Genomic DNA, 14475 nt, shown 5'->3' with positions numbered 1-14475 from the left:
GTGCAGAATTTTTTAAAAAACGACAGGGGCGTGCAAGAGATGCTGTCGGTGGCCAGAAGAATTGCGGGACACTTTCGGCGTACAGGCACCACGTACAGAAGACTGGAGCACCACCAAAAACGCCTGAACCTGCCCTGCCATCATCTGAAGCAAGAAGTGGTAACGAGGTGGAATTCAACCCTCTATATGCTTCAGAGGTTGGAGGAGCAGCAAAAGGCCATTCAAGCCTATACAATTGAGCACGATATAGGAGGTGGAATGTACCTGTCTCAAGCGCAGTGGAGAATGATTTCAACGTTGTGCAAGGTTCTGCAACCTTTTGAACTTGCCACACGTGAAGTCAGTTCAGACACTGCCAGCCTGAGTCAGGTCATTCCCCTCATCAGGCTTTTGCAGAAGAAGCTGTAGGCATTGAAGGAGGAGCTAAAAGGGAGCGATTCCGCTAGGCATGTGGGACTTGTGGATGGAGCCCTTAATTCGCTTAACAAGGATTCACGGGTGGTCAATCTGTTGAAATCAGAGCACTACATTTTGGCCACCGTGCTCGATCCTAGATTTAAAACCTACCTTGGATCTCTCTTTCCGGCAGACACAAGTCTGCTGGGGTTCAAAGACCTGCTGGTGACAAAATTGTCAAGTCAAGCGGAACGCGACCTGTCAACATCTCCTCCTTCACATTCTCCCGCAACTGGGGGTGCGAGGAAAAGGCTCAGAATTCCGAGCCCACCCGCTGGTGGTGATGCAGGGCAGTCTGGAGCGACTGCTGATGCTGACATCTGGTCCGGACTGAAGGACCTGACAACGATTACGGACATGTCGTCTACTGTCACTGCATATGATTCTCTCACCATTGAAAGAATGGTGGAGGATTATATGAGTGACCGCATCCAAGTAGGCACGTCAGACAGTCCGTACTTATACTGGCAGGAAAAAGAGGCAATTTGGAGGCCCTTGCACAAACTGGCTTTATTCTACCTAAGTTGCCCTCCCACAAGTGTGTACTCCGAAAGAGTGTTTAGTGCCGCCGCTCACCTTGTCAGCAATCGGCGTACGAGGTTACATCCAGAAAATGTGGAGAAGATGATGTTCATTAAAATTAATTATACAGGTTGAGTATCCCATATCCATATATTCCGAAATACGGAATATTCCGAAATACGGACTTTTTTGAGTGAGAGTGAGATAGTGAAACCTTTGTTTTTTGATGTCTCAATGTACACAAACTTTGTGTAATACACAAAGTTATTAAAAATATTGTATTAAATGACCTTCAGGCTGTGTGTATAAGGTATATATGAAACATAAATGAATTGTGTGAATGTACACACACTTTGTTTAGTGCACAAAGTTATAAAAAAATATAGGCTAAAATGACCTTCAGGCTGTGTGTATAAGGTGTATATGTAACATAAATGCATTCTGTGCTTAGATTTAGGTCCCATCACCATGATATCTCACTATGGTATGCAATTATTCCAAAATACGGAAAAATCCCATATCCAAAATACCTCTGGTCCCAAGCATTTTGGATAAGGGAGACTCAACCTGTAATCAATTCCTCCGTGGAGACATTCACCAGCAGCAATTGCCTCCACAAAGTACACAGGGAGCTGAGATGGTGGATTCCAGTGGGGACGAATTGATAATCTGTGAGGAGGGAGATGTACACAGTGAAAGGGGTGAGGAATCGGAGGATGATGATGAGGTGGACATCTTGCCTCTGTAGAGCCAGTTTGTGCAAGGAGAGATTAATTGCTTCTTTTTCGGTGGGGGTCCAAACCAACCCGTCATTTCAGTCACAGTCGTGTGGCAGACCCTGTCACTGAAATGATGGGTTGGTTAAAGTGTGCATGTCCTGTTTATACAACATAAGGGTGGGTGGGAGGGCCCAAGGACAATTCCATCTTGCACCTCTTTTTTCTTTCATTTTTATTTGCGTCATGTGCTGTTTGGGGAGTGTTTTTTGGAAGGGCCATCCTGCGTGACACTGCAGTGCCACTCCTAGATGGGCCAGGTGTTTGTGTCGGCCACTAGGGTCGCTTAGCTTACTCACACAGCTACCTCATTGCGCCTCTTTTTTTCTTCTTTGCGTCATGTGCTGTTTGGGGAGTGTTTTTTGGAAGGGCCATCCTGCGTGACACTGCAGTGCCACTCCTAGATGGGCCAGGTGTTTGTGTCGGCCACTAGGGTCGCTTATCTTACTCACACAGCTACCTCATTGCGCCTCTTTTTTTCTTCTTTGCGTCATGTGCTGTTTGGGGAGTGTTTTTTGGAAGGGCCATCCTGCGTGACACTGCAGTGCCACTCCTAGATGGGCCAGGTGTTTGTGTCGGCCACTAGGGTCGCTTAGCTTACTCACACAGCTACCTCATTGCGCCTCTTTTTTTCTTCTTTGCGTCATGTGCTGTTTGGGGAGTGTTTTTTGGAAGGGCCATCCTGCGTGACACTGCAGTGCCACTCCTAGATGGGCCAGGTGTTTGTGTCGGCCACTAGGGTCGCTTAGCTTACTCACACAGCTACCTCATTGCGCCTCTTTTTTTCTTTGCGTCATGTGCTGTTGGGGAGTGTTTTTTGGAAGGGCCATCCTGCGTGACACTGCAGTGCCACTCCTAGATGGGCCAGGTGTTTGTGTCGGCCACTAGGGTCGCTTATCTTACTCACACAGCTACCTCATTGCGCCTCTTTTTTTCTTCTTTGCGTCATGTGCTGTTTGGGGAGTGTTTTTTGGAAGGGCCATCCTGCGTGACACTGCAGTGCCACTCCTAGATGGGCCAGGTGTTTGTGTCGGCCACTAGGGTCGCTTAGCTTACTCACACAGCTACCTCATTGCGCCTCTTTTTCTTCTTTGCGTCGTGTGCTGTTTGGGGAGTGTTTTTTGGAAGGGCCATCCTGCGTGACACTGCAGTGACACTCCTAGATGGGCCAGGTGTTTGTGTCGGCCACTAGGGTCGCTTAGCTTACTCACACAGCTACGTCATTGCGCCTCTTTTTTTCTTTGCGTCATGTGCTGTTTGGGGAGTGTTTTTTGGAAGGGCCATCCTGCGTGACACTGCAGTGCCACTCCTAGATGGGCCAGGTGTTTGTGTCGGCCACTAGGGTCGCTTATCTTACTCACACAGCTACCTCATTGCGCCTCTTTTTTTCTTCTTTGCGTCATGTGCTGTTTGGGGAGTGTTTTTTGGAAGGGCCATCCTGCGTGACACTGCAGTGCCACTCCTAGATGGGCCAGGTGTTTGTGTCGGCCACTAGGGTCGCTTAGCTTACTCACACAGCTACCTCATTGCGCCTCTTGTTTTCTTTGCGTCATGTGCTGTTTGGGGAGTGTTTTTTGGAAGGGCCATCCTGCGTGACACTGCAGTGCCACTCCTAGATGGGCCAGGTGTTTGTGTCGGCCACTAGGGTCGCTTATCTTACTCACACAGCTACCTTATTGCGCCTCTTTTTTTCTTCTTTGCGTCATGTGCTGTTTGGGGAGTGTTTTTTGGAAGGGCCATCCTGCGTGACACTGCAGTGCCACTCCTAGATGGGCCAGGTGTTTGTGTCGGCCACTAGGGTCGCTTAGCTTACTCACACAGCTACCTCATTGCGCCTCTTTTTTTCTTTGCGTCATGTGCTGTTTGGGGAGTGTTTTTTGGTAGGGCCATCCTGCGTGACACTGCAGTGCCACTCCTAGATGGGCCAGGTGTTTGTGTCGGCCACTAGGGTCGCTTAGCTTAGTCATTCAGCGACCTCGGTGCAAATTTTAGGACTAAAAATAATATTGTGAGGTGTGAGGTATTCAGAATAGACTGAAAATGAGTGGAAATTATGGTTTTTGAGGTTAATAATACTTTGGGATCAAAATGACCCCCACATTCTATGATTTAAGCTGTTTTTTTAGGGTTTTTTGAAAAAAACACCCGAATCCAAAACACACCCGAATCCGACAAAAAAAATTCGGTGAGGTTTTGCCAAAACGCGGTCGAACCCAAAACACGGCCGCGGAACCGAACCCAAAACCAAAACACAAAACTCGAAAAATTTCAAGTGCACATCCCTACTATACACTGTTTAGGAGAGACAGACTAAATAAAAAGGGTGGAGGGGTGTGTCTTTACGTAAAGCCGTTTTTAAAACCTAATATATGGGAAGATATTCAGGAGGGGACTGTAGACACTGTCGAGACATTATGGGTAGAAATTGCATGCGGGGAAAAAGGAATAAAAAAGTTAGTATTGGGTGTATGCTATAGGCCGCCTGGTATCAACGCATCTGATGATGAATTGTTACTAAAGCAAATTGAAAGAGCAGCAGGAGTAGGAGACATAGTAGTGATGGGAGATTTTAACTATCCAGAGATAAACTGGAAAAACGATTCATGTGATACTGCTAGGGGCAATATGTTTTTAAACACACTTAATGATAACTACTTAGTCCAACTAATTGAGGAACCAACTAGGTACAATGCAATCTTAGACCTGGTATTAACAAACAATGGGGATTTGGTATCAGGTATTATAGTAGGGGAACCCATAGGAAACAGGGAGGTACTAAAATTCCTGTTAGCTAAAAATACACTCAAATTTATTCCTATGAGTAGCAAAAAAAGGAATAAAAATCATAAACCGATGTGGCTTAACAAAAAGATTAAGGAATTTATGGGCAAGAAAAGGCGAGCATTTAAAAACTACAAATCTGACGGGGAAGCAGAGTCATTTCAGCACTATAAGGAATGTAACAAAATTTGCAAAAAGGAAATAAGAGCGGCTAAAGTAGAAACTGAAAAACTAGTAGCAAAGGAAAGCAAAGCGAATCCCAAAAAATTATTTAAATACATTAATAGCAAGAGATTAAAGAAGGAGAGTATAGGCCCTTTAAAAGACAAGTTGGGAGTCTTAAGCAAAAATGATTATGACATAGCGGACACACTAAATGAGTTTTTTTCAACAGTATTCACTCGTGAGGATCCAATTCAGGGACTAACGCACAATCTCAATAATGAGAATATCACACTGATAGGTACTTATTTAAGCGAGGAAGTAGTCTGTGACCGATTAAAACATTTAAAGATTAATAAATCACCAGGGCCCGATGGTATTCATCCAAGGGTTCTAATGGAGCTTCACTCTGAACTGGCAAAACCGCTATCTTTGATCTTTAAGGATTCAGTTATATCAGGTATGGTTCCCAAAGACTGGCGTATAGCGGAAGTAGTGCCTATATTCAAAAAGGGAAGTAAAGCTGAACCAGGTAATTATAGACCAGTTAGTCTAACAACTATAGTGGGGAAAGTATTGGAATGTATTCTAAGAGATAGTATTCAGAAGTTCCTTGAAACCAATAAGGTCATTAAAAGGAATCAACATGGGTTTATGAAGGACAGATCCTGTCAAACCAACTTACTTGGCTCTTATGAAACAGTAAGCGCAAACCTAGATCAGGGTAAAGACGTGGATGTAATCTTTTTAGACTTTGCCAAAGCGTTTGATACTGTACCACACATGAGACTTATCTACAAGCTACAAGAATCAGGGCTAGGAAGCACAATATGCACTTGGGTCAAAAACTGGTTAGATAATAAGAAGCAGCGCGTTGTGGTTAATGGATCTTTTTCAACTTGGACTGAAGTGCTAAGTGGTGTGCCGCAAGGCTCAGTATTAGGACCGCTATTGTTCAATATTTTCATTAACGACCTAACAGAAGGTCTAGAGAGCATGGTGTCAATTTTTGCAGATGATACCAAATTGTGTAAGGCTATAAATACAGAGGAGGATGCAGAGTCTCTTCAGAACGACTTAGTTAAATTAGAAGCATGGGCAGCCAAATGGAGAATGCGCTTCAACACAGACAAGTGTAAGGTAATGCACTGTGGTAACAAGAACATAAATTACACCTACCTACTAAATGGGGTAAAATTAGGGGATTCTGTACTGGAAAAGGACTTAGGTGTCCTCATAGATAGCAAGCTAAGCAGTAGTACCCAAAGTAGGACTGCAGCAAAGAAGGCTAATAAGATATTAGCATGCATAAAACGGGGTATTGATGCTAGGGACGAGAGTATTATACTCCCGTTATATAAATCACTAGTGAGGCCACACCTTGAATACTGTGTACAATTCTGGGCACTGTACTACAAAAAGGATATCCTGGAGCTTGAAAATGGTACAGAGGAGGGCGACCAAACTAATTAAGGGCATGGAGACGATGGAATACAAGGAAAGGCTTGAAAGACTAGGCATGTTTACATTGGAAAAGCGGAGACTAAGAGGGGATATGATCAACATCTACAAATATATAAGGGGACAATACACAGAGCTTGCGCGGGACCTGTTTTTGGTTAGATCAACACAGAGGACTCGTGGACACTCGCTCAGGTTAGAGGAGAGGAGATTCCGCACAATACGGCGTAAAGGCTTTTTCACGGTAAGGACAATACATGTTTGGAATTCCCTGCCCGAGGGAGTTGTAATGGCGGAATCTGTCAACACCTTTAAGAATGGGTTAGATAAATTCCTAATGGATAAGGATATCCAGGGGTATGGTGCATAGTCATGCATTATAGTTACTATAAATAGGGATAAAATGTATCGGCTGACAGCAGCATCAGTCAGAAATTTTAGTCAAATCATCATGCATAGGAGACCACAAATAGGTTGAACTCGATGGACATTTGTCTTTTTTAAACCTCAGATACTATGTTACTATGCTACTATGTATAGAATCTAGATGGATAGTATACTTGACGACACAGAGGTAGGTAGAGCAGTGGCCTTCCGTACTGTACTGCTATATATACTGGTGGTCACTGTCAGAATACTGCAAAACTAAAATGCACCACAGGTATAGAATCTAGATGGATAGTATACTTGACGACACAGAGGTAGGTAGAGCAGTGGCCTTCCGTACCGTACTGCTATTTATACTGGTGGTCACCGTCAGCAAACTGCAAAACTAAAATGCACCATAGGTATAGAATCTAGATGGATAGTATACTTGACGACACAGAGGTAAGTAGAGTAGTGGCCTTCCGTACCGTACTGCTATATATACTGGTGGTCACTGTCAGCAAAACTCTGCACTGTACTCCTCCTATATAATACTGCTGGTCCCCAGTCCCCACAATAAAGTAGTGTGAGCACAGATATATGCAGCACACTGAGCACAGATATGGAGCGTTTTTCAGGCAGAGAACGGATAAAACTGGTGGTCACTGATCAGCAAAACTCTGCACTGTACTCCTCCTATATAATACAGCTGCTCCCCAGTCCCCACAATAAAGCAGTGTGAGCACAGATATATGAAGCACACTGAGCACAGATATGGAGCGTTTTTCAGGCAGAGAACGGATAAAACTGGTGGTCACTGATCAGCAAAACTCTGCACTGTACTCCTCCTATATAATACTGCTGCTCCCCAGTCCCCACAATTAAGCAATAAGCACAAATATTTGCAACAACATTAATAAACGGAGAGGACGCCAGCCACGTCCTCTCCCTAACATTTCCAATGCACAAGTGAAAATGGCGGCGACGCGCGGCTCCTTATATAGAATCCGAATCTCGCGAGAATCCGACAGCGGGATGATGACGTTCGGGTGCGCTCGGGTTAACTGAGCCATACGGGAGAATCCGAGTATGCCTCGGACCCGGGTAAAATGGGTGAAGTTCGGGGGGGTTCGGTTTCCGAGGAACCGAACCCGCTCATCACTAGTTTCAATCTCCGCTGATAAGATATCTGTCTACGCTGCTACAGCGCTATAAACCCATGCCGACACAATCGCCGGTCTGAGTAGTGTACCAGAATGCATGTAAATGGACTTCAAAGTACTTTTACTGCATGCTATCTGCAGGATCCCTGAGGATAGCTGTAAAGTCAGCGCTACCTTTTTGGGTAAACGTGTCAATGCCTTGTACACCCTAGGGGAAGATTTCCATCTTATTCCGGCCCCATTAGGGAAAGGATACTCCCTGAGGATTCTTTTTGGGGAGCTGTAGCTTCTTGTCTGGAGATTCACACTCTTTTTCTTCATGAGAGGAGGGAAATTTACCTCAGCTTTCTTCCCCTTAAACATGTGTACCCTCGTGTCAGGGACAGATGAGTCATCAGTGATAAGCAAAACATATTTTATTACAATAATCATATATTGAATACTTTTCTGCCAGTTTTGGCTGTACTTTGCATTATCGTAGTCGACACTGGAGTCAGACTCCGTGTCGATATCAGTGTCTATTATTTTGGATAGTGAGCGTTGTGAGACTCTGAAAGTCTCTGTGACATAGGGACAGACATGGGTAGATTCCCTGTCTGTTCTCTAATCTTTTGTGTAATAAATTCATCATAGCACTTAATTTCACATATCCAATCAGGCGTCGGCGTTGTCGACGGAGACACCACGCACACACACATTTGCTCCATCTCCTCCATAGGAGAGCCTTTTACCTCAGACATGTCGACACACACGTACCGACACACCACACACTCAGGGAATGCTCTTCTGAAGACAGTTCCCCCACAAGGCCCTTTGGAGAGACAGAGAGAGAGAGAGTATGCCAGCACACACCCCAGTGCAATATGACCCAGGAAAAACACAGAAATTTAATGTTTACCCCGTAGCACTGTTATTATTATCTGCGCCAAATTATGTGCCCCCCCCCTCTTCTTTAAAACCCTCTCTTCTACTGTGGTATAAGCAGGGGAGAGTCCGGGGAGCTTCCTCTCAGCGGTGCTGTGGAGAAAAACATGGCGCTGGTGAGTGCTGAGGGAGAAGCCCCGCCCCCTCGGCGGCGGCCTTCAGTCCCGCTAAAAGTGTAAAATTTGGCGGGGGCTCCTGCATATATACAGTGTCCAGCTATATATATGCTCTCTTTTGCCAAATAAGAGGTTTATATTGCTGCCCAGGGTGCCCCCCCCCCCCCTGCGCCCTGCACCCTTACAGTGACCGGAGTATGTGAGGTGTATGGGAGCAATGGCGCACAGCTGCCCAGGGCCGTCTTTTCATATGGGCTCAATGGGCTCTTTCCCAAGGGCCCCAGGAGTATAAGGGTCCTAGGTTGATAGCTGAGGGTCTCCTCTTTCCAGAAGTACCAGATTTATGAAAATCGGCCCTAAGGAACCGGAGATATCCAACTTGAAAGCAGTGGTCCCAATCTCAGCCTCTTAATTGCTCTTCACAGCCAGATATCTCGGGTTTTGTCTGACTTAGAGTTTTTCTGAGGGCATACTCCAAAATCTGGGACTCTCCTCTTGTGGTGATTACTGTCAGCTTGTCTCTACTATGCCCAGAACCAGAGCTATCCGCCTTCAAGCAGCTGGTCCCTGCTCCAGCTCCAAATGCCTAATATGCAGTTTTATATTTTCGTTGGTGGATTGCTCTGGCTCCTGAACTCTGATCCCCAGTACCTCCTGAAAAGTGTGACTCTTTAGTTTTTTAACCCATTCAAAGCTAAGAAATCTACTTTCAGGAACTTGAGATATCTGCAGTCAAGCAAGCTGCCCTCCCACCAGAAAATTATGCCCACTCCACTATCCACTCTTACCCTACGTATTAAGCACCCCCTACCACCCGCAGCACATCAAAGCTGCCGCTGATAGCACCCCCCACCCCTACCGATGTAGGATAGGTAGGGGGCCCAATGTATTGCTGTGCCCAAGGGCCTACATTGCTCTTAAGACGGCCTTGCAGCTGCCGTGCTGTGCGTTACCTCAGTGAAGCTCACGAAGTCTACTGCCGCCTTTTGAAGCCTTCTTTCTTCTCACACTCACCCGGCTTCTTTCTTCTGGCTCTGTGAGGAGGACGGCGGCGCGGCTCTGGGACGAATGTCCAGGGTGAACCTGTGTTCTGACTCCCTTTGGAGTTAATGGCGTCCAGTAGCCTAAGAAACAAGACCTTGAAACTCAGAGAAGTAGGGTTGTTTCTCTCTCCTCAGTCCCTCGATGCAGGGAGTCTGTTGCCAGCAGTGCTCCCTGAAAATAAAAAACCTAACAAATATACTTTCTTAGCAGGAAACTCAGGAGAGCTCCCTGCAGTGCACCCATCTCCTCTGGGCACAGTCTCAAACTGAGGTCTGGAGGAGGGGCATAGAGGGAGGAGCCAGTGCACACCCAGAGTCAAAGTCTTTCTTAAAGTGCCCATGTCTCCTGCGGAGCCCGTCTATTCCCCATGGTCCTTACGGAGTCCCCAGCATCCTCTAGGACGTTAGAGAAATAATGTAGTACTGACAGCAATAAAAGTGAAACATGAAACAGTTCGTATATTATTGTTGAAATATAGAGAATCTAGTAATAAGCCAGATGAGGGGACTGCACATTGTTGCAATGAAACATGAGTTAATGGGAAAAATGTAATACAGTAGTCTACAATTTTGCAAAACTGGTATGATTCCAGCGATTTTCCAGTGACTGTTCACCCTATTTAATAGAATGCATCTAGATGACAAATGCCAGAAATCTGCCAGTACTAGTTTGCTACAGGTCCCAGCTAGCCCTGTCATGCCCACTTTAAATGGCCATCAGAGCATGCTGGCACTTGTAAAGCCAGAAGTGCGAGAATGCCTTGGTAGATAGACCTTGATGGTACCTAAAGTACCATTTGGGGACTATAGGTGAAATCAAAAGCTGTCTACAAAAAAAATAATAATTTTTTTAAGATACTTAATTGCATATTGTATGGTATGTATGTATATATATATGATAAAATAAACATACTGTACCAGCTAGGGTAGAAATTTCCAAGAGAATATGTGATATAACAGCACATCGAGGCAACAATTGTCCATTTGCAGCCAACTTTCTTAATCATAATTGGAGGGATGAACATAGAAGAAATAATAAGAGCCCCATAGATGATACTCAATGAAGCCACTCCAAGGCCGCCATCCACATTCAGGCTACTCTAAAAATAAAAATAAATGTTCAATTAATGTGACAATTTTGGCTCTATTATAAAAAGAAAAAGTGATTTTAAAATATTTAAGATTAAAATAAATATTAAACATGACTTGAATAAAAGAATAAAAATAATATGTATGTATATATATATATATATATATATATATATATATATCAATACGAGGGTGCGACACTCATGCTAGTCTCATAAAGAAACGGACATCCGTCCAAATGTCTTCTTCAACGTTTCAATTTATTAATCAAATTGTCATCAGGAAATAATACATGTACAAATAAAACACCTTTATATAGACATACCATGTAAGAATCAGGAACCCGTCAGGCGGGAAAATCACCCCCACTGCCGGTGTGTGAATCACACTGACGTCATTAGCCATGGACCGCCGTCGATCTCTATGACCTCAGTGTGCTTATAGTTGTCATAGTGACCGTACAAAAATCCTTATCACCAAAAATGTTAATATAAAACACAACCACAACAATAAAAACATACCGACCGAGTACCACATTAAAAATAAAATGTACGGATACTGTACTTCTGTCGGGTAATGGAAGCCGTACTTATCGTAGAGGTAATTAATGATATGAATCAATAAACACAGGATATCATCCATTACAAGGCTGGTATAATGAAACAATCAGATGCAATACTTTGCTATAGTTGTCACAAAAATATTGTTACATTAATGTTGTTATCTTTAATACCATGAGAAACTTATTTCTTATACATACGTTGCACTAAACATGAAGCTGAGGTTTAACCACCGTTACTCAATTGTATCTAATCATGAAGCATCAAGTTAACCCTTACTTGGTCATTGGTTGTAAGCAGTGTTTCCAACTACACTAAAGGCAGAGAAATAATAAATCACTTATCACACATAGAAAACTGTTTAATCATAACTAAATGCACCTGGTATAACATAATCTTGAATGAATTTTACCGCAAATTGGAATATGTAATGCATTCATTTAAGCCCTTAGGGGACAATACATTTAAACGATGTATCCATCTTGCCTCTAAACGCAACAGCTTAATTGATGTATTGCCTCCCTGTATACAAGGTAAAACCGTATCAATCATACGGTATCTCAAGCTTGTCAATGAATGCTGTTTCTCCGCAAAATGACGCGCTACAGGTTGTTCACTAGAGCCTGAAGCAATCGCTGCCCGGATTGCTGCTCTGTGATTACCCATGCGTTCCTTGAATTTAGATTCTGTCTTGCCAATATAGCTGAGACGGTATCCGGACTCCAGGTCGACAACAAAAATGTCGACACACCTTAGGTCGACGCCAATTGGTCGACACATCTTAGGTCGACATGGACAAAAGGTCGACCGGAACAAGGTCGACATGGAAAAAGGTCGACATGAGTTTTTTATGTTTTTTTTCTTTTTTCGAACCTTTTCATACTTAACGATCCATGTGGACTACGATTGGAACGGTAATCTGTGCCGAGCGAAGCGGAGCGAAGGCACCATGCCCGAAGCATGGCGAGCGAAGCGAGCCATGCGAGGGGACGCGGTGCACTAATTGGGGTTCCTGGTCACTCTACGAAGAAAACGACACCAAAAAAACATAAAAAACTCATGTCGACCTTTTTCTATGTCGACCTTGTTCCTGTCGACCTTTTGTCCATGGCGACCTAAGGTGTGTCGACCTATTGGTGTCGACCTTTTTGTTGTCGACCCTGAGTCCCAGACCCAGCTGAGACCGCAGGGACAGATAATTTGATAAATAACAAAGCTTGAATTGCATGTAAAGTGATGTCGGATTTTATATGGTGTGCCAGTGTGGGGATGATAAAATACATCACCTGCCAATAAAAACTGGCAGGTTACGCATGTGCATTTAAAGCAGCCATTCCTTTTATAACCAAAAATTCCTGGTCGACTGATTGAACCTGTCAAATCAGTTTTAACTCATATATCTTTCAAGCTACGGCCTCGTTTGTAACACGGCATCAATCTATGCTCCTGTAAGCCTAGACTGGAATCACTCTGTATGATCTGCCAGTTCTTCTTGGCTGATTTTTTCATTTTCTCAGAAGAAGTGTTAAACGTGCTAACCCAAGGTATACTTTTAGATTGAAGATTTTGTGTGGTGACTTTATTAAGCAAAGATGTCCTGTCCATTGCCAATACCCGTTGTTTATCTTTCAATAAAGATTTTTTGCTATAACCTCGATGTAGGAATTTCTGTATTAACAGATCTATTTCTTGTTCTGCAACCTCATAAACACTATTGATCCTATAAATGCGGATCATCTGGGAATATGGCAAGCTGTTGATCATAGCACAAGGATGACAACTCTGTGCTTTTAAAAAAGTGTTCCTGTCCGTTGGTTTTACATAAAGGCTCGTTTAAATGCAATTATCTATTAATGTTACTTTAACATCCAATAAATTAACTGTACTTTGGAATACTGTATGTGCAAATTTAATCGGACTAGAAGATTGATTATGTGTCTCAATCAATGATAATAGAGTTGTTACATCCCCATGCCAAATGAGAAATAAATCATCTATAATACATATATATATGTATTTATTTATTTTATTTTAAACTTTGGCCAATGGTTAAGTGTTTGCATATATTTCTCTGTCTTAATAAATATTAATTCTAATTGCTTGCTAAAATAATTATCATGATTAGAAACTTTACTTCAAATGTACTACTGTATACTTGATTCACCATATTATTTGTAAACACAAGCGTTCATCGCAGTCCCAAGAGTTTATTGATATGCAAAAGTACATCATTTAGAGCTGGTCATTAATATATCTGGTATGTATGTTGATTAATTTTATTCAATACTGTTTATTTATAGAAAATAAATTTTTATTAATTGAATATTTTATATCTTACTTTTTTTAATTGTAATTTCCTTTTTTACAGTGTTAAAATAAATAACAATAACTGTAACTTTTTCAAAATGGAAAAAAGATGCGAATATTCACTTGAATTACATGGCAACATTCAAACTCTAATGAAGACTATACTCATTGACACATTGCTAAAAAAAAATAAAAAAATTCTACCATCTAATGTAACATATACATTAGCTCGATACAAAGAAACAGGTACAAACACAACTAAAAAAACGTTCTGGATGATTCAGGCGTACATCAAAAAGGGACGATAAATACATTGGGCGGGAAGTAAAAGAGTCCGAGTTCACTGGTGGTGGAAGATGGAATTGTCCTTGGGCCCTCTCTCCCACCCTTACAGTATGTTGGATATTAAAAAGGACATGCACAGTTTAACAAACCAAGCACTTCAGTGACAAGGACTGACATTTTTGTGGCTAAATGGGCTTGTTTTGTTTGGGCCCCCCCAAAACAATTTTTTGGAAGGACTTCCTCTGATCACTAAGGAGAAGTTTGATGATGAGGGTATTAATTAAATTATAATCTTGTACAATAAATTTATTGAACTCACCGCAAATGATGTAACATGGAGGAGGTGCCTAGATGGCTAACATCCATACCTCTACTAACTTTGGCCTCACAAATGGAGCAGATACATTCACAAACATTGGGGTATATTTACAAAGATTCGTGTTTTGGCCGTTTTGAAGGGTGTT

The 14475-nt window shown here is 42.9% G+C and overlaps 1 protein-coding gene across 1 annotated transcript in view; it reads right to left on the bottom strand.

Moving 5' to 3' along the window:
- The window catches only part of LOC134910086 (protein unc-93 homolog A-like), a 192227-nt gene that overhangs the window by 151671 nt on the left and 26081 nt on the right, over window positions 1–14475 (bottom strand). Inside the window, exon 2 of the mRNA XM_063917726.1 lies at window positions 10689–10870. Within this exon, the coding sequence (XP_063773796.1) occupies window positions 10689–10870 (182 nt within the window). The remainder of the gene's footprint in view (window positions 1–10688; window positions 10871–14475) is intronic.

Source organism: Pseudophryne corroboree, chromosome 4 (assembly GCF_028390025.1).
Source record: "Pseudophryne corroboree isolate aPseCor3 chromosome 4, aPseCor3.hap2, whole genome shotgun sequence".
NCBI classification, from domain to species: Eukaryota; Metazoa; Chordata; class Amphibia; order Anura; family Myobatrachidae; genus Pseudophryne; species Pseudophryne corroboree.
Note: the sequence above shows the minus strand (reverse complement) of the source record. Positions and strands in the feature narration are given on the sequence as shown.